We start from the raw sequence: 27,858 nt of genomic DNA, 5'->3' as shown, positions 1-27,858 counted from the left end.
GTGTGTGATTATTGCTTCAGTTCATGTGGCGTGAAGTTGTGTGCAAAAACAATGTGACCCAAAAACAGCGCTCAAGTGTTTAGTCACGCTGCACTGAACACTACAACAATGACCTGTTATTGGAGGAGAGACAGAACAGGCCACAGTTCACCTCAAAACTACAAGAAAACAATCAGAAACTGCAGTTGTACATTTTTATGACAATAAAGAAAAAATTGGTTAAGTATTTGCTTTTAAATGTTCACTCAGAATTTGCTAGTCATTTTCACAAAATAATTACACATTGAAATGAAAGCGAAATTTTCCAAGCTTTCCTTGTAAAACATACTATAATAATCTTTGTATTATTTACAACTTTGAAAAATCATTTTACAGTGTACTGTAATGTATCAAGGCAATATTATACATATTACGATATGATACTTTATAGTTTGTAAAGTTAAAAAAAGTGCTTTATGGAATGTGCTGAAATGACATGACGATAATATCACAATGCAAAAAAATCATAATCCTCATAAACATTTTCCATATGCAAAATGGAACTTTTTATTATGGTTTTGTGGTGAATCTGATTCAGACGGTTCCTGTGATAACGAACCTCATGATCTTGTGTGCAGGTACACGATCATGAAGATGTGCTGGAACCTGGAAGCCGATGAGAGACCGACATTCAGCAAGATCGGTCAGCTGATCGAGAGGATGCTGGGAGACCTACCTGACGAGCAGGTAAACTACGCCTGTAGCTTTGATGTAACATCCTGAAAACAAAGTCAGCCCAAAGACTTGAAATGTTAAAAATAATATTAATAAATAGTATCATAGTATTTAAATAATAACGATTTACACGCACCGGCCACTTTATTAGGTAAACCTGTTCAGCTGCTCGTTAATGCAAATATTTAATCAGCCAATCACATGGCAGCAACTCAATGCGTTTAGGCATGTAGACATGATCAAGACGATCTGTTGAAGTTCTCACTGAGCATCAGAATGGGGAAGAAAGGTGATTTAAAGGGTTAGTTCACCCAAAAATGTAAATCCTGTCATTGATTCCTCACCCTCATGTCGTTCCAAACCCGTAAGACCTTCATTCATCTTCAGAACATAAATGAAGATATTTTTGATGAAATCCGAGAGCTCTCTGAACCCCCATAGACAGCCATTTAATCAACACTTTCAAGGTCCAGAAAGGTAGCAAAGACATCATTAAAATAGTCCATGTGACTCCAGTGGTTCAACCACATTTTGCATATTTGACATTTAGTTAATTTTGCGTTTTGCATATTTTAAAATGTGCATGTTAATTTTGCGGTTCGCATATTTGACATTTTGCATGTTCATTTTGCATTTCGCATGTTTGACATTTTGTATGTTAATTTTGCTCTTCGCATATTTTACATTTTGCATGGTAATTTTGCATTTCGCATATTTGACATTTAGTTAATTTTGCGTTTTGCATATTTTAAAATGTGCATGTTAATTTTGCGTTTCGCATGTTTGACATTTTGCATGTTCATTTTGCGCTTTGCATATTTGACATTTAGTTAATGTTGCGTCTTGCATATTTCACATTTTGTGTTCATTTTGCGCTTTGCATATGTGACATTTTGCATGTTCATTTTGCATTTCTCATATTTGACATTTAGTTAATTTTGCGTTTTGCATATTATAAAATTTGCATGTTCATTTTGCGTTTCGCATTTTTGACATTTTGCATGTTCATTTTGCACTACGCATATTTGACATTTAGTTAATTTTGCGTTTTGCATATTTTAAAATTTGCATGTTAATTGCGTTTTGCATATTTTACATTTTGTGTTAATTTAGCTTTTTGCATATTTTGGATATTTCCCATTTTGCATGTTAATTTTGTGTTTTGCATATTTCACAATTTGCATATTTGACATTGTGTTAATTTTGTGTTTTGCATATTTTGCATGTTAAACTTTGCATTTTGCATGTTAAACTTTGCATTTTGCATAAATTACAGATTTTGCCTTTTGCATGTTAATTTAATTGTATTTTTATTTCACATTTTTTCATCAAATTTTCTGTAAAAATCCCTGAACTTTTGGCAGCCTGATCAAATCATGAGATGGGATGTTAAAAATTGTAAAAAAAAAAAAACATTGAATTGTGGGATACGGTATCTCACACACTTCACATTTCAAAAAATGTGCTTGGTCATCCATATATTCCATATCGAAAACCAGCATAATGTGCACAGTACACACTGCAGGAGCATTTAAAATAGCATGTTATTTTCAACACAGTCCAGTGTTTGTGAGTCACATTCTGTAATTATTTCCATAATCCTTCGCAGGAGACCAAGTACAAAAATGTGCAGTCTGAAGAGCATAGTGACGAACAGCCAGAGTCATGTGACCCTGTGAAGCATGAAGAGGAGTCAAATGAGACATCATGTGACCAGGAAGAAGAAGATCATCCGCTCATGAAAGCCAACAACTACCAGTTCTGCTGAAGACGCAACTAACTGCCAGATCTTCTGTACATCAATAATAGTTGCAGACACGCATGTAAACAGAGATGTGATGCGCGTCGTTCATTCATGTCATCTGTGGAAGCTCATTTCCACCACAGAATAAAAAAGAAAAAAGGGAACTGCGACTTTTTGTCTCACAGCTCCAAGTTTATGAGCAAAATAAAAAAGAGAATTGTGAGATAAAAAGCCGCAAATACCTTTTTTATTATTACATTTTTTTTTATTCTGTGGCAGAAACAAGCTTCCATAGTTAACAAACACAGTCACGGTAATGTTCCGATTTTGTTGCTCTGCTTGAATGAAATCTTGTAAACTTTGTCTGCTAAGATCCAGCGTGTCACTTGAACATGAACCGGTTTCACTTCTCTGCGAAGTGCAAGAGTGGAAAACCTTGGATGTGTTTGTCGTGCAGCGCCTTTTTTGGTAAACGTGTCTTTTTTTTGTTCTCGGACGCCAAGGTTGGAAAGCAGCGTGTTCAGCGTTTCACATGCATTGTATCTGCAAACGCTGCGTGTTTCACTTCCACTTCATACTTTTGCAATCACTGAAAAACGTGCAAACAAACAAACAAACACGATGTGCATCTGCATCACACGTAACTCTCTAATGCGTTTCACGCAGGAACTCATCGGCAGGACGCAATCAGTGGAGGTCAAAGGTCAGATCATTCATCTGCTCTGTGAGCTGTCAGTTTGGCTCCTGCTCTAGTTCTTACTCAATCCTTGTAGGAAAACAGTATTTTATTGCTTCCCGCAGTGATTACGGGTGATAGCGCGAGGTCAGCACAGGTTTGGAGGACAGATTCGCGTCTCCAGCGGGTGAAATATTGACACACTGTTGGTGCAATAATGTCAGCCGATCATTGTCTTATTTCTTCAGATAGCTGCGGGTCAAAGGTTAAATGCATTCTCATTAACCGACAACCTTTAAAAATAGTGAGGAAAACAACGACTGACCGACTCCACAGAAACCATTTTAGGAAGAAAAACTAACCGTTTGCTTTTTCCTGTAATGTAAAATGAAAGGTAGACAAGTTTCATTTCATTTTAAATGTCCATATTTACACTGCAACGATTTACTTCCTCAGTATTTTTGTCTTGTTTTCGAGTACTTAAATCAAGTTGCATTTACTAGAGAATAAATATGACCAGATATAAAAAGTTACATTTACTGAAAAGTTTTTGCTTAAAAAATATTGGTAACACTTTACAATAAGGTTTCGTTTGTTAACATGAACTAAGAATGAACAATACTTTTTTAAACTTAGTTCATCTCAACATGTACTACTACATTTTAACATTAATGCACTGTGAACTAACATGAACATTTATATTAGCTAACATTTAATAAAGGTTAGAAAATGCTGTAAAATATATGGTAACACTTTATTTTACAGTGTCCTTGTTACATACAGTCAAAAAGCAATTATAACCAGATATAATGTTTTGCTAGAGGGTGCAGGACACTATAGTTCATTTATGTAAGTGAGGATAGCAAAATAAAGTAAACTCTGACATATTTTACCCAAAAATTCTTCATACAGTGACTACCAGGGAAAAAAAAGGATAAAAATTTGGGATAAAAATTATTCAGACACTTTGACCGGCGCTTGTTTTGCTGAAGTGTTTTTTTCTTTTATTGCTAATGCGACCTTTTACATCACAGACTGAACAAACTTAAGCATTGTTTGGTCATTGGTTGACCTAAATTGGTATTATCTAATTGTGTACTTAAATTGAACAGCTGATTGGTTGATTGTAATCCATTACCTTTCTATCAAAGTTATCTGACATTATCAAGATGAATTTGTTCTTGTCATATTTTATTAGCATTTTCTAAACTATAGTGAATAAACCGTGATAATGTGAGAAAATGTTGAAGGTGTCTGAATAAATTGTGGTTTGACTGTATGTAACATGTACTTACCATAGTAATAACTGTATTATGCAATTACATAACCTCAACTAAACCCTAAAATGAAATTACATAGTACGTATGTAGTTAATGAATATTACTCAGTACTTAAGTATATAATTACACTGTAACAATGACACCTTAAAATAAAGTGTAACTAAATATATTGCTCATTGTTAGTTCATGTTAGTTAATACATTAACTTATGTTGACAAATGAGAGCTTATTTTAAAGTGTTACCTAAATATGTCAATTGGGTCAGAAAAAGAATATTTCCCCTTTGAATTAAGTTTATTTTTCTGATCCAAATGGCATATCTTTTTTCTTGTTTTAAGCATAAAGATGTTTTTTCAGAAAGCAAGACTTTATATTATAAATCAAGATCTATTTCCTGGCTTTTTAGGGATAGTTCTCCCAAAAATGAAAATTAGCTCATTTACTCATCCTCAAGTCATCCTAGGTGTATATGACATTCTTCTTTCAGACGAATACAATCAGAGTTATATTAAAAAAGTTCTGGCTCTTCCCAGCTTTATAATGGCAGTTAATAATTTGAAGCCCAAAAAAAAAAGTGCTTCTATCCATTATAAAAGTAATCCACATGGCTACAGGGGGTTAATAAAGGCCTTCTGAAGCAAATTGATGGGTTTGTGTAAGAAAAATATCCATATTTAACACGTTATAAAGTTAAAATTCTAGCTTCTGGCAGACCGCCTTCCATATTCAACTTACGAAGAGTGTTTGGGTGAACTATCCCTTTAAGATTTGCAGTGTAAACTTGGTGTGAAGGAAATGCATTTATATGGTGGAAATGTTGAATTATACTGAATGAAAAGCTGAATTGTCACATTTTGTTTTCAAACTTTGTCTTAATTTCATCACAAACATTGTGATTAGAGAAAAATCTGTGTTTTGTATTTCTTAGTTTGAAATGGTTCAAATCGTAGCATCAGACACACACTGCCAAAAGAACTTTAGGTGACTTATATGTGATTAACCTGATGTTTTTTTTTTTCTCAAAGCACAAACTGCCATATGTTTATATTATATCATTTTTTTACATTTATATAAAGTTGAATTGTATGAGATTTCACCATCAGAACGATGTCTTTTCTCAGTCTTTATCTCTATGCGTATCTTTATGTATATTAATAGTTCCCATGACGCTCTCATTAATGAATTCTGCACCTTGGAAATCTACAGATCTGTATATTTTTGTTTTGCTACTGAAAGCCACTAATAATAAACCACGAAAATGTCACATGATCTTGTTTTTATCAGTGAAAATACAGTTTATTAGAGCGATTGTGAGGTCAGCTGCTGCTCCAGTGATCAAGTCAAACACAAACTTATATTCCAGCCCGAGTCTGTTATGTCAGATCAAAATGCACTCTGAATAAATACTTCAACATGTCAAATAATCTTTCTATGCATGAAAAAAGCTGTCAAAATATGAATTGAAAATAAATACTGTCGGTTGTCCACCTGTAGTGGGTTTCACTTTTCTGCGGGCAATAAAATGCGTCTTATTTACAACAATCATTAATGTGTCAGAAGATCAAGAGACTGTTATTTTTCAAGGAAATGAAACTTGTGTCATCATTTTCTCGCCCTCATGTCGTTCCAAACCTGTATTTGACACAAAAGTACATGTTCACGCTGCTCTTTTCCATACGATGAAAGCGAATGGTGATTTATATGGGCTTTAAAGCTCTAAAAAGAACCATATTTTAATTGCATATAAAATTTCCATTCATTTGTATCACACCGTTTTAACAAACTAATAAACTTAATGTGATGCATATTTATCAGTCATACATAAATGAAATAGTTTATTATAAACTTATTGCAACTATTTGATTTTATTTAAATGATCATATTCTCAAAATGCATTTATTACATTTCTTTAGAATCAGCATAAATCCTGCTGATTGCGAAAACAATTACATTTATTCAGTTAAAAAGTATAAAGTTAAATATGGCTAGCTGTGGAACGAGCAATATCTAATTAGTTCAAATGTATGAGACTGAAACAAATTGTATATAATGACGATAAACATAATTTGGTTATTGTGTATTTAAATCACACTCACTAACAGAAATGCTGTTTCATTTATGTAGGAATGATAAAGATGCATCACATTTTATTAGTTATACAGTTTATTTATGCAGTTAATTAGTTTATGTTAGAACTGTAATCCAAATGGATGGAAATTTTATATGCCATTAAAATACATAATTCTTAAAGGGATAGTTCACCCAAAAATCATTTACTCTCCCTCAAGTTGTTCCAAACCTGTATGAATGTCTTTCTTCTGAACACAAAAGAAGATATTTTGAATAATGTCGATAACCAAACAGTTGTTTGGCCCCATTGACTTCCATAGTAGGAAAAAAATACTATGGAGGTCAATGGCTACCGTTACCAACATTCTTCAAAATATCTTCTTTTGTGTTCAGCAGAAGAAAGAAACTCATACAGGTTCGGAACAACATGAGGAAGAGTAAATTATTTATTTTTGGGCAAACTGTCCCTTTAAAATTAGTATCTAGTACTGATCTAGCATCATAACTAAATGTAACTAAATAACTAAAGTGCTATATTAACTTTCTTCTGAAATCATAAGACATCGTTTGTCGTATGAAAAAGAGCTGCATGAAGATGCTTTAAAAATCATTTTGTGCTCCACAGATTAAACACCAACAACATGAAGGTGAATAAATGACGACAGAGTTTATTTTTGCTGGAATTATTCCGTCATAGTTTCTGTTTCTCTCCAACCAACCTGAAGTCATCTTCCAGGCACATTCCCTGCTGATAATCAATCCCTGATTCAGTCGAGCATCACCTCCTCAAACACAACTCCATCTGAGTGCTTCTCCAGTTCTCCGCCAGCTCCTTCCTCCTCCACGTCCTGTTGGTCAGTGTTGATCTGTGCCACTCCCAGCCTGTAGAGGGCGTCCCTGATCATCACCACCTCGCCCGGCTGGCACGCGCTCAGCACTTCTGCGATCTGCTGGTTCACGATGTCTCTGCTGCTCAGGAAGTCCAGCAATCTGTTATAGAGGTAGTAATACGATGCGTTCTCGAACATTAGAGCCTTACGCCGAACCACTTCGCTGTCGTTGCTGCTGGTTTCACCCTCGGATTGGTCACACATCTCGGCGACCATGCCGGCGTAAGGTTCGAGCTCTTTGCAATTGCTCATGGCGTGGTGGGCATCATGGGGGGTGTTTGGCCTGTCGGGTCGCACTATCCAGCGAGAGGCAGATTTGGTGAGCGGGTGCAGGTGAGGGTTAGACTCAGTTGTCGTGAGATCTAAACTGTACGGCTGATCCTGAAGCTCCGAGCAGGAGACGTACTGAGAAAGGGAACAAGACAGCTGTCTTAAAATCTGTGTACAAGAAGTGAACTGCAAGGACAATTTAGCATTAGGTATAGAACTCAACAACACATATATATATATATATATACACATTTTAATATAAAGGTCGCTTATACACAAAATACGAGTTCTCACAGCAGCTTTTTGGAAATAAATGAATTAATTTCTGTTCATTTAATATCCTTCTTGAAGTTTTCACTCTAAATGGAAAAGAATTGTGTAGAAGTTCTATAAAAAATGCCTAATAAATAAGTAAGGATACATAAATAAAATCTATAATACTAAATAATAATAATAAATATAGCTGCAAAAAGCAATTATCAGGGCTCAAGCTTTTAAGGCCTTTAAGCACATGCGTAAAAAGATATGTTTATTTAGCAAGCATGTAACCACTTAGATCATAGATGGAAAAGACAATTTACAGCCAATTTACTATTCAAACAGACTCCAACCTCTCCACAATGGCCAAGACCAGAGAGCTGTGTAAGGACATCAGGGATAAAATTGTAGACCTGCACAAGGCTGGGATGGGCTACAGGACAATAGTCAAGCAGCTTGGTGAGAAGGCAAACAACTGTTAGCGCAATTATTAGAAAATGGAAGAAGTTCAAGATGACGGTCAATCTCCCTCGGTCTGGGGCACCATGCAAGATCTCACCTCGTGAGGCATCAATGATCATGAGGAAGGCGAGGGATCAGCCCAGAACTACACGGCAGGACCTGGTCAATGACCAGAAGAGAGCTGGGACCACAGTCTCAAAGAAAACCATTAGTAACACACTACGCCGTCATGGATTAAAATCCTGCAGCGCACGCAAGGTCCCCCTGCTCAAGCCAGCGCATGTCCAGGCCCGTCTGAAGTTTGCCAATGACCATCTGGATGATCCAGAGGAGGAATGGGAGAAGTTCATATGGTCTGATGAGACAAAAATAGATCTTTTTGGTCTAAACTCCACTCGCCGTGTTTGGAGGAAGAAGAAGGATGAGTACAACCCCAAGAAAACCATCCCAACCGTGAAGCATGGAGGTGGAAACATAATTCTTTGGGGATGTTTTTCTGCAAAGGGGACAGGACGACTGCACCGTATTGAGGGGAGGATGGATGGGGCCATGTATCGCAAGATCTTGGCCAACAACCTCCTTCCCTCAGTAAGAGCATTGAAGATGGGTCGTGGCTGGGTCTTCCAGCATGACAACGACCCGAAACACACAGCCAGGGCAACTAAGGAGTGGCTCCGTAAGAAGCATCTCAAGGTCCTGGAGTGGCCTAGCCAGTCTCCAGACCTGAACCCAATAGAAAATCTTTGGAGGGAGCTGAAAGCCCGTATTGCCCAGCGACAGCCCCGAAACCTGAAGGATCTGGAGGAGTGGGCCAAAATCCCTCCTGCAGTGTCTGCAAACCTGGTCAAGAACTACAGGAAACGTATGATCTCTGTAATTGCAAACAAAGGTTTCTGTACCAAATTTTAAGTTCTGCTTTTCTGATGTATCAAATACTTATGTCATGCAATAAAATGCAAATGAATTACTTAAAAATCATACAATGTGATTTTCTGGATTTTTGTTTTAGATTCCGTCTCTCACAGTTGAAGAGTACCTGTGATACAAATTACAGACTTCTACATGCTTTGTAAGTGGGCAAACCTGCAAAATCAGCAGTGTCTCAAATACTTGTTCTCCCCACTGTATATATATATGTATGTATGTATGTAATTTTTGGGTGATCTACTCCTTTAAATCCCTCACCTGTGGTGTTGTAGTAGGATCAGAGAAACATCCCTGATTCTTCTCCCACATCTGTGAGGCCAGTTCGGGGTATAGTAAGTCAGTGCAGAGCGCCACCTTCTGGGCACAATCCGCCACATACACCGGCGGCCAAAAGCGGGAGGAAAGCAGCAAGTCGAGGTGATCTCGAGCGCTCTCTCTGCGGACGATATACTTGGAGCCGCAAACCACCTGCCCAGAGATCAGACTCACATCAGCTCATCTGAAATCTAATTCAATCATCATCACAAATGTGCAGTTTATAACAGAGAGTCAGTGTACCTGATGAGGACAGACTTTACTGATTTTGCCAGCCGTCATGAGCGCATGTGGCTGACGTGCCGTCCAGAGTCCGTTTTGTGTGTGTGAATACAGCAAAGACACAGACTCCAGCAGCCCATCCTGATGCAGAAGGTTTTCTGTTAGGCTTAGGTTATTGTATTTATAAGCTGAGTAAATAAGTTTATGAAATGTCCTAAGTAAACGTGTTTAGCCATGTACTTTTGCACTGTCTGCTGCTGCGGGAATTCCACATTTCTCCAGCACGTCCCTGAGCTCCTCTTCACTGTGCAGATCCATCTGATCTGGAATCAGACCTCCCTCATGGATCAGACGCACCAGGACTGACGGGTCCCCTGAAACACACACACACACACACACACATAGAATGATGCTGTAAGCTTTCAGGTCACATCCTCTGTGGTCTGTTCAAGTATCAGAAACTTCACCTTTCACCTTGATTTCTATAGCGCTTTATACAATACAGATTGTTTCAAATCAGCTTCACTGTAATAAACAGGAAAATATAAAAAAAGAGACCAAACTTAAGTCTGTGCACCAAAGAATTCAAGATTTATGACAGTTTAAGTTGGAAACTTCATTTTCAGGTCTATGCTCTAAAAGTGAATAAATGAATTATAAATACTGAATAAATATAATTGCTGTTTAAATAAATAAACAATGAAACCTTTCGGTCATTTTTGAGGATTAAACGCATCAGTCAGTTGCATCTGTACCTCTGTGTTGTGAGTCAGAGGTGATTTTGTCCTTCTCCGTGTTGATGGCGACCGTGTTCCTCATGAGAGGAGGGATGAACGGGGCGATGATGGAGGCGTCAAAGCGCGTGAGGGGAATGCTGGAGGGAAACACCGCCTGCTCCAGCGCCTCGTTCTCCATCGTCAGCCAAAACTCGTCCACGTGCACCTCATCCGGCGCCTGGAAATCAGGCCACGTGAACTACACAGAGAGAACAACACTCGTTTTATTTCTATACTATTTTAGTTTTTAATTCATATTTTAAATGAGCTTTTATTTTTATATCATATTTTAACTTCAGTCATTTTGTTATGTGCTACTTTATGTTTTTTTATATATATATATTTCTATTCAGCTTTCATTTATATTTATTTCTGTTTTAGTTTTAGTCATTTTAGTGCTTATTTTAGTTAGTTGCTTGCCAAGACAGCATTTCTCATTTTCATTTTGAGTTTTTCATCTAATATATACAGTACCGGTCAAAAGTTTGGAAACATTATTATTTATAACGTTTTTGAAAGAAGTCTCTTTTGCTCATCAAGTCTGCATCATTTGACCAAAAATACAGAATAAAAATTTAATATTGTGAAATATTATTATAATTTAAAATAATGGTTTTCTATTTTAATATTCTTTAAAATGTAATTTATTCCTGTGATCGAATCTGAATTTTCAGCATCATTGCTCCAGTCTTCAGAGTCACATTATCCTTCAGAAATCATTCTAAAATGATTATTTATTATTAATGTTGGAAACAGTTGTGCTGCTTAATATTTGTTTATAACCTGTGCTAAAAAAATAACAGCATTTATTTAAAAAATAAATATTTTGCAACAATATACACTCCTGTTCAAAAGTTTGGGGTCAGCCATTTTTTTCTTTCTTTTTTAAAATAAATGAATACTTTTTCTCTGAAAGGATGTGTTATATTGATAAAAAGTGATAGTAAAGATTTATATTCTTAGAAAAGATTTCGGTTTTGAATAAGTGCTGTTCTTTTTAACTTTTTATTCGTCAATGAATCCTGAAAGATATTAGTATAAAAAAATATATTAAGCAGCACAACGGTTTCCAACATTGATAATAAATCATCATATTAGAATGATTTCTGAAGGATCATGTGACACTGAAGACTGGAGTAATGATGCTGAAAATTCAGTTTTCCATCACAGGAATAAATTACATTTGAAAGAATATTAAAATACAAAACCATTATATTAAATTGTAATAATATTTCACAATATTACATTTTTTTCTGTGTTTTTGATCAAATAACGGCAGGCTTGATGAGCATAAGAATAGTAATGTTTGCAAACTTTTGACCGGTACTGTATATACATTTTATTTCAGCTTCATTTCAATTATGAAATAATTTTTTAATAGATAAATTAGCAGTAATAAGAGCGTTTAGAAATGATCTGAAAATGCATTGTTGCATCTTAATCAATGTCTTTAGAGGGATTTTATTTGTATTTGTTGATCTGCACAGATTAGCATCAGACGGATGTCTAAGCCATCATGCATCACTTCTCATGTTCTTTCAGCATCATGACACGCATCTTAAAAACACTAGGGCTGCAACAACTAGTCGATAAAATCAATAATAATCGGTAATAGACCCTTTTCACAGACTGTGATGCCGCGTTGTAACAGGTTTTACGATTTACGATAAATGGCACAATTAAAAAAGGTTATTATAGTTAACGAAAACAAAAAACATTAAAAAACATGTTTGTTACTTGAAATACAATAAAAACAACTCACAACAAAATGACTAAAACTTGGATTAAATTTAAAATCAAAATACCAAAAATAAAAACCAATTTAAAATATGAATAAAAACTATAATAGTATCTCTGAGTAACAGTACTTTGGCGGATACTGGACTGATCGATTGGCGTTACCTCCACGTTTTTGAGCAGTAAAGCGTTGTCTGGGTTGCGTTGCGCAATCTCCAGTTTGGGAGCGATGCCACACACGCCACAGATCATGTCGTTATAGTCTCGAACCGTCAGACACTCAAACGCCCAGTACCCGCTGCAGAACAGATCCTGAACATGAGACACCTGCTCCGAGCTCAACGCACCGTCTGCACGAGAAACACAGAGGCACGGTAAACTTCATGTGCACGTTCAGTACATGAGAGATGATGATGATGATGATGAAGCACCTGTGAGCGTCTGTTTGATTACACTGAGAGCAGCATGTGCAGGTTCATCCCCCAGTCTGATCTGATGTCTCATCTTAAAGAACAAATCCAGCGTCACCAGTAGATCATTGCCGACATTAAACACACCTGAGAAAAACACAGAAACTGCAGTAATACAAATGTTGCATTGACAGTGTTACAAGAGACGCTTTGTCGTTTTTATTTTCATATTTTCTGTTTAAATTTTAGTTAAAGTTTTAGTCATTTTTATTAGGTTTTGGATTTTGAAATATGCCTATATGGTTTTTATTTTATTTTTCATTTGAGCTGGTTATTAATTTTTGCTTTTTAATGTTTATATAGTTTATTGATTTTACATTTTATTTTGAATTAGTTATTTTATTTTCTATTTTAATTTGAGTTGGTTTTAGTAGTTTTGCTGTTTAGTCTTATTTTATATGTCTATGTAGTTTTATTAATTTATTTTATTTTTCATTTTAATTTTAGCAATTTTGTTGTGCATTTCTATCATTTTTATTATTTTTAATTACATATTTATTATTTTTTTTTAATCTTGAATTAGTTTATTTTATTTTAGTTAGTAATTCATTTTAGCTTTTTTGTCGATATAGTTCGTTTTTTTTTACTTTATTTTGAATTAGTTTATTTTATTTTCCATTTAAATTTTAGTTAATTGTAGTAGTTATGCTGTGCTTTTGTCATTTTTACTTTTTTTTTCTAAAAATACATCTATATATTTGTATTATTTTTTTATTTTATACGCCATTTATTTTTATTTTTCATTTTAATTTTAGCCAAAGTTTTATTATACATATTTTGTTGTTCGTTTCTGTCATTTGTATTATTTTTTATAGTTTATAGTTTATTTTGAATTAGTTTGTTTTATTTTCATATTTTCTGTTTTCATTTTAATTCTAGCTAAAGTTTTAGTAATTGTTTGTTTAATTTTTATTAGATGTATTTATTTATTTTTGTCTATAAATAGTTTTTATTCATTTTTATTTTAGTTTTAGTTATTTTAATACATCAAGTTAAACTAAATGAAAATGAGAAATATTTCCATGGGAACTGGATGAATAATATTAATGTTTTTTTTTTTTTACATTTGCTTTCATTTCATTTAATGTTTATTTATTTCAAGTAATGAAAAGGTTTCTTTACAATTTTAGTTTTAGCTAAGTATAAAAACCCTGAGCTGACATTACCACAAACCGTCGTTCTATGGTCCATTCCTAAAAATAAAAGCTAAAAAAAGTGTCTGGTCTGACAAATGCAGAAATTAAAATGTCAAGCTACTTACATGGCAGAGCAATAGTTTTAATAATCTTTTGAATCTTTTGCAGCAAATTAGTTCAAGTATATTTAACATATATTCTTTCTTGTTGCAGTAAGAGTTTGTCAGCAGTGTGTGTGTGTGTGTGTGTGTGTGTGTGTTTACCTGGATGTAGGTCTGTGAAACTGTGTATGGCCAGACACTGGAGATTCGTACAGACTTTCAGCTGCAGAGTGACGGGACGAATCGACCGATCCGTCAACAACCAGCATTCCTCCAAACCCGCAACTGAACTAAACAACACAAAACAACAACACAACATGTAAATCTCTCTGGGATTACATCCATTCTGCCATTCATCCCCATCCGGTCAGGTTCCTCTCACCTCTGGTCTCCTTTAAACAGCGGGCACTGACACAGACTGCAGTGTGTGGCCGCCGACTCGTAGAAGCTCGGCCAGCCGTTGCTCTCCTCCGTGTCTTTCTCTTGGCTGTTGAGCTCGTGTATGAGGCTGAAGACGTCCTGCAGTTCGGTCTCGCTCTCTGGGAACTGCAGACACGAGCGCAGCAGACTGACGGTGGAGTGACGCTGCTGCTCTTTCTGAGCGCCGCTCAGAGGCTGAGACGAGTCCAGCAGAAGCACAGAACTGGACACATCCTCTGCGGACGGCTGGACAACAAACACACACAGACAGACTCATTAGTGTGGGACTTATCATGGAAAACACGATTTTAGTTGCTCTTTTTGTTTGCTGCATTATGTAGACACACTGAGCAGGCATAACATTATGACCACTGACAGGTGAAGTGAATAACACTGATTATCTCTTCATGGTGGGATATATTAGGCAGCAAGTGAACATTTTGTCCTCATAGTTGATGTGTTAGAAGCAGCAAAAATGGGCAAGCGGAAGGATTTGAGAGAGTTTGACAATGGCCAAATTGTGATGGCTAGATGACTGGGTCAGAGCATCTCCAAAACTGCAGCTCTTGTGGGGTGTTCCCGGTCTGCTGTGGTCAGTCTCTATCAAAAGTGGTCCAAGGAAGGAACAGGTGAACCGGCGACAGGGTCATGGGTGGCCAAGGCTCGTTGATGCATGTGGGGAGCGAAGGCTGGCCCGTGTGGTCCAATCAAACAGACGAGCTACTGTAGCTCAAATTGCTCAAGAAGTTAATGCTGGTTCTGATAGAAAGGTGTCAGAATACACAGTGCATCACAGTTTGTTGCGTATGGGGCTGCATAGCCACAGACCAGTCAGGGAGCCCATGCTGACCCCTGTCCACCGCCGAAAGCACCAACAGTGGGCACATGAGCATCAGAACTGGACCACGGAGCAATGGAAGAAGGTGGCCTGGTCTGATGAATCACGTTTTCTTTTACATCAGGTGGATGGCCGGGTGTGTGTGTCTCGCTTACCTGGGGAATACATGGCATCAGGATACACTGTGGGAAGAAGGACCAGGGGTCTATACCATGATGGTAGTTTAACAAACTCAGGGTTACAGGATTAGTTTTGAGTTGACAAAACCAAATTAATCTATTCAGGCTTTGTTGGTCCCATGATGCTGATCATCAGCTTTCTCTGTCAACTCAGACTTTGATCCTGAGTTTAGGAGTTTAGCTGTGACATCAGTAGTGAACAGCCAATCACACGCTGTGGATCAGTAAAACTGAGATTCACTTCTCTCTTCTGCAGAATATTACATGATTGAAAAATATTAAAAATTTAAACAAATTTACACAGCAAGAAGAAAAGAGCTGTCTATGAAGGAGGACAACTTAAAGAAAAAATCTTACTACGTCAGAGCAAGTAAAAGTTATGAAGTTAGTTTAGTTGATATATAGAAAGAATTGAACATTTAAGCTCACGTGTAGTCATTTTTATAGCTTTATTTATTGATTTTAGCTTATTTGTATGACCTTTATATAGGCTATTTATATTAATTTTAACAAAGTGCCTATTTATGATTGATTAACTAAAATTATATGTGTAATTGATTCAGGATAGAATTACATAAATGATATCCAAATCATTCAAAATTATTATCATAATAAACAAGCATTGTTAAAAGCCAGACGCTTTAGTCTTTATAAACCATTTGCTATGTAGTGACCTTTAATTTGGAGTAGAAAAGGGGGGAGTGACTTTGTTGCATCAGAGGTGTGCTTACAGCTGATTGGTCCAATATCAGTTTGAGATCTCTTATCCAGAACATAACCTGCCCTGGAGCAGGTAAGCCGTGGAGTGTAAGTTACTATGGAGATGAACACTGCTAAAATCCAAACCACTTTAATGGTACCTAAAACCCAGGATTGGCACAAACTAAGCTTAAACATATCTGGCTAGCCAGCTAAACCGGCTTCATGGTATAGGCCCCAGGACTAAACTAAAACTAATAACAGATATTTTCACTACTTGAAATAAAATAAACATTTACAAATTCTTACTGCAACGAGAGAATTTTTTTTGCAAAACAATTACTAAAACTTACTTAAGATTAAAATGAACAATCAAAATATGAATAGAAACAACAGTAATGTATTAATTAATGATAACGTGACTAGACTAAGTTCATAGGGTGTGCCAAAACTAACCGTGAGTTTGCTTTTCTTGGCGTGTTTGTTGGCGAGCTCGCAGCCACAGGTCGGGCAGTGTTGAGGTTTGTGTCTGTTTTTATAGACATAATCACACGCAGGGTTTATACAGCGGCCTCGACCTCTCGCTGTAGACAAACCCAGAGCCTGAAGAACAGACAAACACATTACTAGTTAACTGTGTATAAATAAATAACTGCTGATCACAGTTACTGTATCACACCAAATATTGAGTCCGTACATATAAAAACACATAAGAACACAAATATCTTTAAAAGCATGTTTTCTATATGCTTGAGTTGTGAACACTAACTAGGGAGGATCCAGCTGTTTTCTTGAAGGGCACCATGGAGAGGATCTTCATGCCGTTGTCTGTGATGATGTACTGGTTACTGCTGACCGTGATGGGCTTCTACAATCACACCGTCAAACGGCAATCTCAGATTATTATTTTTTATCTCAGATTGTTATTATTCTTGTTGTTGTTGTAGATGTTTTTATTGTTATCTTAGATTATTTCTATTATTACTATTATTTTTCTTCTCATCTCAGACTACAGTAATCCCACCTGTTCTAAGGCACCGGGTGTGATCATGTGACCCAGCTGTTTGAGGGTGCTGGGTTTCAGACCGGTCACGTGTTCACTGGGTGACGGTTTCACTAGAAACACAACATATCACAACTAAGAGTCAACAATGAAGATAATATGAATGAAACCCAAAAGATATATCATTAGATCATCCGTTGGTGTTTGACTCACCAGCTCTGATGATATTAGCGTCTGTTTTGACTTTATCAGGGGGAAGCGTGATCCACTGCACCACTGCGGACTGGCCAGATGCCTCTATGGAGAAACAGGCTACGTGTGAACATCAGATGCATTTCATATGCAGTTTCATTAGTGCTTCATATAACGGCTGACTCACTATTCTGGGCAGGTGCTGGAAGAATAGCTCGTATCCGGCGTTTCTGTACGACACTGCAGTTTCTTTCTCTCGCGACAACCTGAATTTGCCCGCCACCCAATGCTCTGAAACGACACGAAACACACACATTAGAGAGTCGCAGTCGAACGAGGAAGACAAAGACCATAAAATATTCACTACTTCATGCATATCACGTAAGCAAACATTGATATACATTTCATTCAGTAATATGCTACACTGCATGTATTGCATGTTCAATTTAAGTTTTGTCCATTTATCATCAGGAACCAATAGTTATTTTGCATTTTTAATCCAGTTTTTAATGTTAAAATTGATTAAATAATGAATCAAGAAAGAGATGTTATGTTCATATGTCAAGACTCAAAATTTAAAATGAAAACAAAAACTATTAAATATTGTTTTCGGTATTTGAAAAAAAGCTGAAATAAAATATAAATATTATGTTATATTAGAACTTAACTTAAAAATTAGAAATAAATTATTATTACGAAATAGATTATTTTATGTCGAAGTACTAAAATTATTTAAAACTGAAATAAATGAAAGCTAAATAGAATAATTAAAAAATAGAATCTATTAAAGCGAAAAAAATTACAAAATCACAAAATTATTAAAACAAAGTCAAATGAAAATTTTGAAATAAACAATATCAAAATATAATATAATTAAAAATATGAATAAATACTATAAAAGTATATAAATGTTGTAAACTGCACATTTTATATAGAAGGTCATCCAGCTATTCCACAGTAAACATATTGCAGTAAAGGCTTTTCGAACAAAACCAGGCCAAAACGAACTTCGTTTTTTGAGTTTGATTTTGGAGTTCAAAACCGCTTGCCAAAGTGAACTTTCCGGAAAGGTTCGCTCTGGCTGGTACCATTGGTCCGTAGCGATTATGTAATAGGTAAGTGTGCGCAGAGGCTCTGCCTTCTTTCACACGGAAATCTTTTCTGTTTAATTTCTCCTGTTCAGTCCGTCGATGTCAGACGTCCGCGAGTAAAAACAGGAACACGCTTGAGAGTTTGTACCTCTGATGAAACGAGACACCTACACGGTTTTCATGTTTAATACGGCAAAGCTGCTTGATTTTAGGCAATCTATTGTATAAAGTGCTATATAAATATGTGATGTGACTAGAATGCCAAAGTGCAGAGCTCGTGCAAACATAACCACGTTGCTATGATCAGATAATTTTTTTGGCTTCACTTAAAAAAATGCTTGCTGTTTTGTCAGTTTTGTTGTGTGTTTATTTTGTTATTGAGAGGAAAGCGCGCAGCACATATTTACATATTCATCTAAACACAGCTCTCAGCAGTGTGTGTGACGTTGGATGTTTGATAACAGTATATCGCTGCTCACGTATTTCGAACTTCGTTTTACCTCTAACAAAAAAGTAAATCGGGGCCTTAAAGGGATATTTCATCCAAAAATGAAAATTCTGTCATCATTTACCCTCAAGTTCCAAACCTGTATGAGTTTCTTTGTTCTGCTGAAGCTTGAAGAATGTTTGTAACATGGTTTGCAACAATGGTTGTTTCCTTTTTAACACTGTGAAGCTGCTTTGAAACAATCTGCATTGTAAAAGCACTATATACTGTAAATAAAGTTGACTTAACATAATTTTTTTCCTACTATGGTAGTCAATGGTTGCTCTATCTGCTTGGTTACAAACATTCTTCAAAATATCTTCATAAATTAAAAGGATAGATCACACAAAAAAGACAATTCTGTCATCATTTACTCTCCCTCAAGTTGTTCCAAACCTGTATGAGTCTCTTTGTTCTGCTGAACACAAAAGAAGATATGTTGAAGAATGTTTGTGACCAAGCAGAGAGAGCAACCATTGACTACCATAGTAGGGAAAAATATTACTACTATGGTAGTCAATGGTTGCTCTATTTGCTTGGTTACAAACATTCTTCAAAATATCTTATTTTGTGTTCAGCAGAACAAAGAAACTCATACAGGTTTGGAACAACTTGAGGCTGAGTAAATGATGACAGAAATTTCATTTTTGGGTGAACTATCCCTTTAAGAGTGTGAGTAGTGTGCTATTGAGTTTCTTCTGCCCTGTTTACACCTGGTATTAAAATATGTTTTGGTAAATCGGATCACAACGGGATGACGTTCGCTAAATACAGGTGTAAACAGGGTCTAAATCGGTTTGAGCTTGTCCACTTTCAACCACTTCCAGATCGAAAATGCATCAGACCCGATTGCTTTCATAGTGTAAACGTTCATGTGGTTGAACGCGTTCGAACAGCCACAAAAAAAACACCTACTCTCCGCCTATTGACCTAACGTGATAACATTATGGGAAGCGCGCTGGCCAGATGGGATTAAACTTTGTCGACTGAAGACCCAAGTTTGGTTTGAAGATGAAAACAGACCAAGCACAATGTTCTCTCACCATTTCTCATTTCTAACATACACACACAGCTTTCTGCGTCGTATTATCACTGTCAGAACAGAAACGAAAGCTGCTGCTGTTCATATCTAAATTGCATGAGCTTATTTTGTCCATTGGATCGAAAGATCTGAAAAAGCTCATGCATTGACCCTCCCCTCGAAGAAATCAGGACAGAAGTGGTTGAAAAAGTGGACAAAAGTGACTAATTAAAACACCAGGTGTAAACAGAATGTGTCTCCGTCATCTACTTGTCATCCGATCGACCGAAAAGCATTTTAATACCAGATGTAAACAGGGCCTTACAGGACAGCTGTGCATTCATCAGATCTGTTGACAATGGCGCCATCAGATGTTTGAGGAGCTGACACTGCGTTCATCCGCTCTCTCTTTCTACGAGCCACCCTGCGGGCAGCAGCGGTCCCGCCGTCCTCAGCTTTATCTGAAGAGGTTTTCGGAGTAATAATGGAAGCGGTCGTCTGTTCTGTGTCTTTGGACGTCTCATTGGGGTCTGTCGGTTGGTCTGGAGGCTTGGAGTTGTCACACTGTTTTGCTGAAGACGGGTCGCTTTTAACTGAGCTTCTCTTAGCCTGTAAACGAGGGAAATAGAATTTGTTTTATATTCCTCTATTTGTAGGATTATAATCAGGGATGCATATTTAAGCACACAAGCCACACATTTCAATTCAGGAAGTTTCATATTTTCACTTTTTTTTTATTTATAATTTACTTATATTATTTCTACTTTCTATCGGACAGGACTAAGATTGAATTTGAGTAGCACAGGATGACATTAGCACTGAATTGAGGACTTACTGTTGCGACCCACTTTCCCCCGAGGTGTTGGCCGCAGTCAGGGCACTTGGGCGGTTTGTGACGGGTGACGTATGAAAACACACACCCGGGTGTGGTGCAGTTGCCCCGTCCTCTCCGTGTGTATTTGATGGGCTGAAAACAGAGCACATGTATGAGTCACAGTACCTGCACTGACCAATTGAAGCCTAATGCACAGAAAACTGGAATGTTTATTAATAATAATAATAATTTTAATTTACCGAACAAGAATAACATTACAATACTAAGATTTGTGTCTGTCCATATATTAAACCATGCAGCTTTTATTTAGTAGAAAACCATCAGGGAGAAGTTAAAACGTATCTTTTCTTGTCAACAGATTTATAAATTATTCTCATTATAAATGTGCATTTTAAAATAAGCGTTATAAGCCACAGCGTTTGTGTGGAGAAGCGTATACAAGGAAACACATACTGGAAGCAAGCAATCCATGCATGAAAGAAATGTATTTGAAAACGCATGTATTTTTCCGTCATATTACTTCTCAGATCATAAAACATGGAAGTCAGTATGAATACAGAAACATCACATCTCTTCCGATGATTTACTGACCAGTTTAAAGGAGGGTTTGGGTTCTGGTTTCACAGTGCTCATTAATGGAAACATCATTATTGGGCTGGCCGTGTTGATCACTTTATTCTCGAGGCCCTGAAAAACACACGAAATGGAATAAATATTAATAATTTCGAAAAAAAAAATAAGAAACTAGTTTAATTAATCAACCCTCCATTCATGTGCTTTATGTTTTAATGTGAATTTTGCAGTAATGATTGACAGCCCACCTGATTGGGTATTATGGCAACTAGATGAGTGGCATCTGCTTTGATCTGAGGCATCAAAGTCCCGCCCTCCATTCCATTCTCTATCGCTATGCCAACATCACCATAAGACACTCGAGACTCCTCCCTCTTCATTAGCAGAGTGGCAGCTTTGTGACCGTCCTGCCCAAGACTCGTCAGTCTGTCATTGGCACTGGAATTCTGGGACGCGGCCGTGTCCTCACTAAGCGCCTCGATGGCAATGCATTGCTCTGAGAGCTCCACCTCGCTGCCCAGAGTCATGGGGGACACCAGAGGCTCCTGACTGTGGGCCCGAGGGACTCCATCCACGACCCCGTCTGCGAGAGCATCCATCTCGCTTTCGCCCTCGGCCCGCTCCCCTCCTGCAGAAGTCTTGGGCAGGAGCACGTAATTCGCCCTCGGGAGGATCTTGCGGAAACCTGGGACATCCTGAGAGGACGCAGCTGCTGATTGGCTGCTCTGTGAAAAGAGACATATAATTTATGCTCATAATTTTTTTATTAAAACATTAACATATATATTTTATATATATACTGTATATATACTGTATATATATATATATATAATATATATATATATATATATACACACACACCCATCAGGAATAACATTATGACAACAAACACACACAAACTCATTAGTGTGGAACTTATGATGGAAAACACGATTCTAGTTGCTCTTTTTGTTTTCTGCATTATGTAGACACACTGATCAGGCATAACTTTATGACCACTGACAGGTGAAGTGAATTAAACTGATTATCTCTTCATCACGGATTTTAAGTGGGTGGGCTATATTAGGCTGCATGTGAACATTTTGTCCTCAAAGTTGATGTGTAAGAAGCAAGAAAAATGGGCAAGTGTAAGGATTTGAGCGAGTTTGACAAGGGCCAAATTGTGATGGCTAGACAACTCGGTCAGAACATCTCCAAAACTTTTTTATTTTATTTTTAATAGTTTATTTAATAGGGACAGATACAGTAAACATAGATTCTCTTCTTTAAGCAATCCCATGCCAGCTTCATAGTGTTTATAGCCAAAGGCAAATTCGCAACACCTGTCCCTAGAAGGGCTTTTTGTATTAAGATATTACACTAAATGTAAATGAAAAAGAGAGAAAAAAAAGGTCCAAAAATATATATTTTTTCAAACTAACACGTTTTGACATGTGTGATCACACATGGTCACACTGTTGTTGCTGAACGAGCCAGGATTTTGTCAGTTTTTTGAAAGTAGACAGTTTAGTAAGAGTCTTTATCTCAGTAGGGAGAGCGTTCCATTGGATAGCTCCTTTCACAGAAAAAACAGTTTGAGCAAAAGATGTTCTACAAAATGGAACTTTACAGTCTCCACTTGTGGCTGCTCTCGTGGATCTAAAACTTTGCCGTCTGTTTACAAAAAAACAAAGTGGCTCTGGGGCAAGTCTATTCAAACGTTTAAACACAAGCTTTATATAGCTAAAATTACAAGATTTTGTGTTTAATAAATATAGGACAGTGATGAAATCGTATGGGCTTTTTATCTAAAATTTTAAAAGCACGATTATAAAGCCGTTCAAGAGGCTTTAGAGTGGTTTGGTTGGTCTGAGACCAGACAGTGGTGCAGTACGACAGAGGTGACAGAATCATTGTATTTAAAAATACATAGGCACATTCAAATGTTAAGCAATTTCTTATCGTCCTGAAAGTATTTATACTGGCCTTCATTTTTAATGATAGCTTTTTAATGTGACTTTTAAAATTTAGCTGAGAGTCTAATATAACTCCTAAATATTTCTCTTATTCGACTTGTTCAGTGATTTTGCCTTTCATTTCAATGTTTAATTTGTTTGCTATTGGTGTCTTTTTTATGGAAAAGCATTTGGATTTGGATTTGTTTGTATTCAATGTCAAACAGGATCTGTTTAGCCAAATTGACACTTTCTCAAGACTTTGTGTTATTTAACTGCCGATTACAGCAGGGTCCTTGCCGGCCACATATACCACAGTGTCATCGGCATACATCTGAAGGCTAATCTCAGGACAGACTTCAGGAAGTTCATTCATGTACAGGCTAAAAAGAATAGGCCCCAATATAGTTCCTTGAGGGATTCCTGTCATAATTTGACATGGGGCAGATTTGACATGATCAATAACTACACATTGCTCGCGGCCCTGTAGATATGACTCAAACCATAAAAGTGCCTGCTTTGACAAGTTAAAAGAAGATAATTTTGAAATAAGAAGGCTATGATTTACGCTATCAAAAGCCTTCCTTAAGTCCAGAAACACTGCGGCCACCATATTTCCTTTATCAAGTGACTGCACAATGTTTTCCAGCATTGCACAGATGGCAGATTCAGTAGAATAATTATGTCTGAAAACGTATTGTTGTGGGTGCAGATAGCGATTTATTTCTAAATAATGAATTAGTTGTTCTGAGCCTATTTTCTTCCAAAAATATTTTAGACACTACCGGAACTAGACTTATTGGTCGATAGTTACGGGCATCTGCAGTATCCCCGGACTTAAAGGCAAAAAAACTGCAGCTCTTGTGGGGTGTTCCTCGTAATGTGCCTCGTAATCTTTAATCAAAATAACTAAATTAACCAACGACATCTCTTCTGTGATGATGAGGGCGGGGCAACCTGTCACTCACAGGAGATCCACCAATAGCAGACCACAACAATCAAGTCCCGCCCAACATTCATTCTTGACCCGAGAAGCCGTTTATATACATCATAACAGGGAAGAAAAGACTATTGTAACTTCCGTTTCATTCTGATTTAAATGTCAGATTAGGAAAATGTAAAGATAAATGTAATGGAATAACCATATTTAGTTATTCAGTTAACTTTCACCACCCTAACAGAAATTAATTTACATTGGCCTTCTCAAAGTAACAGACTTACAGGGTCGACGCCGTCTTTCTCCATGCGCGCTCTCTCCAGGTAATATCCTCGATCCGCCACGTTCAGCCTCTTCCAGCTGTCGCTGATGCATTTGTTGATCTCTGACTGGGGCAGATCCGGATGCTCCTGCTGAACACTCTGATGCACATCGAAGTAGTACAGCAGGTACGCTGACCTGTGACAGCAGACAGGCCGTTAGTGCAGCTCAAACAACTACAGATGTACAGCGGAGGCTTAACGGTTCGGCGGGACCCTGCTTGTGCGTTCAGGTTTCTCGATGAGGGTCTACCTGGGCTTCTTGGGTTTGTCTGAGTTCTCCATGCTGCTTTTGCTCTTGCGTTTCTTCTTGGGCGAAGGAAGCTCCAGAAGCGTGTAGCAGCTTTCCACCTCCATCTCTCCATAAATGGCCTCCATCTCTAATGAAAAAGAGATGTCAACCGGGAAAAGTAACAGTCAAACCTTTAACAGTCATTTTTTTGTGTAAACAATAAAAGTAGAGCGATATCATTTAAAACTGTTCAGCTGATTTATAATGTAAAACTGGTGATTGTAAGATTTTTGACTTGAATTTGGTTTTGTAAGGAGGAAAACAAGAGCACTGTCCATTTATTGTATGATTGCATTTAATATTTTGTTGTTTTGTTGTTGTTGTTAAAAAGAATATAAACATTGAAATGCAACTCAGAGAAAATATGTATTATTTTTCTATAATAGTGATGTTGCATTTTGAAATGTGGTGCATTATAAATGGAAAAATTGTATCTGCAAATGGGCATCACAAAAACATCATTTCACTCATTTTAAAATAAAAATAGGTCACTGCCTTTATATTTTAACAGCAACAAGAAGTAATAAAGACGGTAAATTACTGCAAAGCCTTAAATCTATACTTTGACTGATTGATTAACAATGCACAACATGTATTCTATTTGCTTCTATTAATATTTGTATGTTTATCTGAGTATTTGATTTTTGTTTTTCATGGTTGTTTTTCATTGTTCAAAAAAAATTATAATAAAAGAGAATAAAAGATAAATGTGTTTCTAAACACACATTTGGATTTGTGTGACAGTTTTGAAAATATAATACATGCACATATTTAAACATCATGAAACATGCTATTTTAAAAAGAAGTTTGAATTAATATGAATTATGCAATTTAATGTGTGTGATGAACTTTAATAATCAGTGTGAGACAATCATGGAAATAAAACAGAAGCAGAACTCAGGTGTGAGGATTTTTCTTTTTCATTATTAGCCTTCAAAAAAATCTATATTTTATTGCCAATCATATTTTTGGGTAGAGATGTTTAGTTTACATGCCACCATGCCTGAAATTTCATATACATAGCTAAAGCTAAATTAATGTCCATTACACCCTCCTTTGGGTTTTTCTGTAAAGATCTTAAACTATTGTATGACTCGTTAAATTAAATTACTGCAAATAAGAACTGTATAAAAACATCTCTCATGCTGAAAAAAGGTGATTTGTAGAATTTAATGTTTTACTGTTGTATTCTGCGAAGTACATTAGTATAATGCAAGTCATCTCAGGGAATTTCTTGTAGATAATTCACCCCTAAATGAAAAATAAAAACAAAGAAAATATATTTCGCAATAAGAAAAAGACCAATGACTTTGTATTTTTTTTTATTAAAGATTTGTTTCTTTATAAATTTAGATTCTGTCTATTTATTTATAGGCATGGTGTCATTTATTTATTTTTATTCAGCTTTAAAAAAAATACAATGACATTTAATATTAAACCGAATTTGGGTGGTACAAACAACAGATCTTACATCGTATAAGGTATTACTATGGTACGTATACAAAACATGGTAGGTACTTGTTGGTAATGTTTCGTTAGCATTGTACACAGCTGGAACAGATGCAGGTAAACAACAAACAACATATCACGTGACACTCATCAACCGCATCATACAAATGTATAAACATATCTGATTTTAACTGCAGATTATTTACATAAAGCCACGGCTAAAGTGCTTAAAGAGTGCATGCAGACATGTCAGAGTGTGTATTATTCCCCCCCGTGTGTGTGTGTGTGATGTCGGTTGTTGTTGAGTGCTGATACTGACTGTCTGCGGCCAATGAGCGCGTGCCTTATTGAAGCCTTACCTGAATGAGCGCAGGATCGATCCAAACCCAGCCGAATCTCTCAGCACCCCGTCGGTAAAGCCGCGGGATCGGGGATCTGGATCATGTGTGTGTGTGGTGTGAGAGCTCAGAGTTGAGCCGGTGTTTTAGCGTGTGTTTCCTGCAGTATAGTGCAGTAAAAATGGCGGAGGAGAGATCAGATGAACAACCGGAGGCCCAATGAGAGTTTGATCTACAGCGCTTCCAACTGAATAGAGTACGAGCTTTATTTTGCCTTTGTGTTTAAGCGATATTTTTACACATTTCAGCTCTGGTATATGTATGTAAAGACGCAAATAGAAATCAGACCCTTCTTCAATCTCTATTGAATTATAACAAATCCTCTATACCGTAGCGAAGAACTACAGTGATTGGTCAATCATGAACATCGATGAGAAAAGTAACAGTCTGCACGTGACATCAGTCTTTTTTTAATTTGTATCTTTTGCTGCCTTCACGTGCTATCGGAAATTTGGTCATTCCGACTTCTGAAGTCGTGATTACGAGCTCGTTGCATTCAAGTTTCAAAATGTGAGGGCGTTCATGTGCAATTTTTACCTAGGAAACTCGTATTTACGATAATTCCGAGAGCACGTGAAGGCAGCATTTTTTAGCGTGACATTACAGTCTATCACAGAGTTGGTCTCAATAATGAGACGAGGAACTTTAATATAACGTTACGTAGAAAAAAAAAACACTACTTCATTCTTCTGCTGCTGATGTTTGTAGAAACCAGAGTGGCAAATATCTATGGTTATTTTTTTATTCAGTGTATTAACTTACTTTAATAAAACCGACTGCAAATTTTTCATAAAAGAAAGTAAAAAAAAAAAAAAATCGAAATATGACATTTATTCGTTCTTTATACCTATTTTTATAAACATGTTTAAAATACACACGAGTATAATACACGAAATTGAACAGTAACGTTACACCCATTGTCAACAGAATACAGAGGGGGGGATTAGGCCATTTGCTAACGACAGAAATAGGTAAATTAGAAAGATATGATGAAAAAAAGAGTAAGATATTAATTTATACAAACTAATATTTGTTTCTCATGAGCCATAAGGTATTTGTCGCGTTGAGGAGTATTCCATTTTAAGAATTTTTTTGTCATAAAAATAAATATCAGTCTTTCCATCACAGGCATTTTTTCCTAG

General features: G+C 36.6%; 2 protein-coding genes across 3 annotated transcripts in view; one reads left to right on the top strand and one right to left on the bottom strand.

Annotated features, from left to right (window-relative positions):
• Positions 1-5,951, top strand: part of csf1ra (colony stimulating factor 1 receptor, a) — a 30,650-nt gene extending 24,699 nt beyond the window's left edge. Inside the window, exons 20-21 of the mRNA XM_079839385.1 lie at positions 618-726; positions 2,324-5,951. Of these exons, the coding sequence (XP_079695511.1) occupies positions 618-726; positions 2,324-2,482 (268 nt within the window). The 3' untranslated portion in view covers positions 2,483-5,951. The remainder of the gene's footprint in view (positions 1-617; positions 727-2,323) is intronic.
• Positions 182-26,828, bottom strand: hmgxb3 (HMG box domain containing 3). 2 transcript variants are annotated; one of them, XM_079839384.1, is made up of 22 exons: positions 26,678-26,818; positions 24,831-24,957; positions 24,542-24,716; positions 21,635-22,111; positions 21,405-21,500; positions 20,814-20,945; positions 20,304-20,587; positions 17,567-17,670; positions 17,401-17,484; positions 17,209-17,300; positions 16,954-17,052; positions 16,641-16,787; positions 14,431-14,714; positions 14,211-14,338; positions 12,773-12,898; positions 12,507-12,691; positions 10,584-10,803; positions 10,069-10,202; positions 9,850-9,969; positions 9,550-9,759; positions 7,204-7,779; positions 182-758 (listed from the first exon to the last, which is right to left on the bottom strand). In XM_079839384.1, the coding sequence occupies exons 2-21, from the start codon at positions 24,953-24,955 to the stop codon at positions 7,252-7,254; spliced, it is 3,750 nt and encodes a 1,249-aa protein (XP_079695510.1). In that variant the 5' UTR covers positions 24,956-24,957; positions 26,678-26,818; the 3' UTR covers positions 182-758; positions 7,204-7,251. The 2 variants fall into 2 exon arrangements, with proteins under 2 accessions (XP_079695510.1, XP_079695509.1); XM_079839383.1 differs by lacking the exon at positions 182-758 and having other exon boundaries at positions 5,683-7,779; positions 26,678-26,828.
• Between the last annotated feature and the right edge of the window lie 1,030 nt (positions 26,829-27,858).

The sequence above is a fragment of the Gobio gobio genome (genome assembly GCF_949357685.1).
Source record: "Gobio gobio genome assembly, chromosome: 16".
Lineage (NCBI taxonomy): Eukaryota > Metazoa > Chordata > Actinopteri > Cypriniformes > Gobionidae > Gobio > Gobio gobio.
This window is presented reverse-complemented; position numbering and strand designations above follow the sequence as displayed.

What these genes read in the sequence shown, in the direction of transcription:
- hmgxb3 (XM_079839383.1), bottom strand. Translation starts at nt 24,955, where the DNA reads ATGGAGGCCATTTATGGAGAGATGGAGGTGGAAAGCTGCTACACGCTT. An exon ending in AGAAAGACGGCGTCGACCCT is followed by an intron (nt 22,112 to 24,541) that starts GTAAGTCTGTTA and finishes CTCTTTTCACAG; the next exon opens with AGCAGCCAATCAGCAGCTGC. An exon ending in CACCCGGTGCCTTAGAACAG is followed by an intron (nt 17,053 to 17,208) that starts GTGGGATTACTG and finishes GTGTGATTGTAG; the next exon opens with AAGCCCATCACGGTCAGCAG.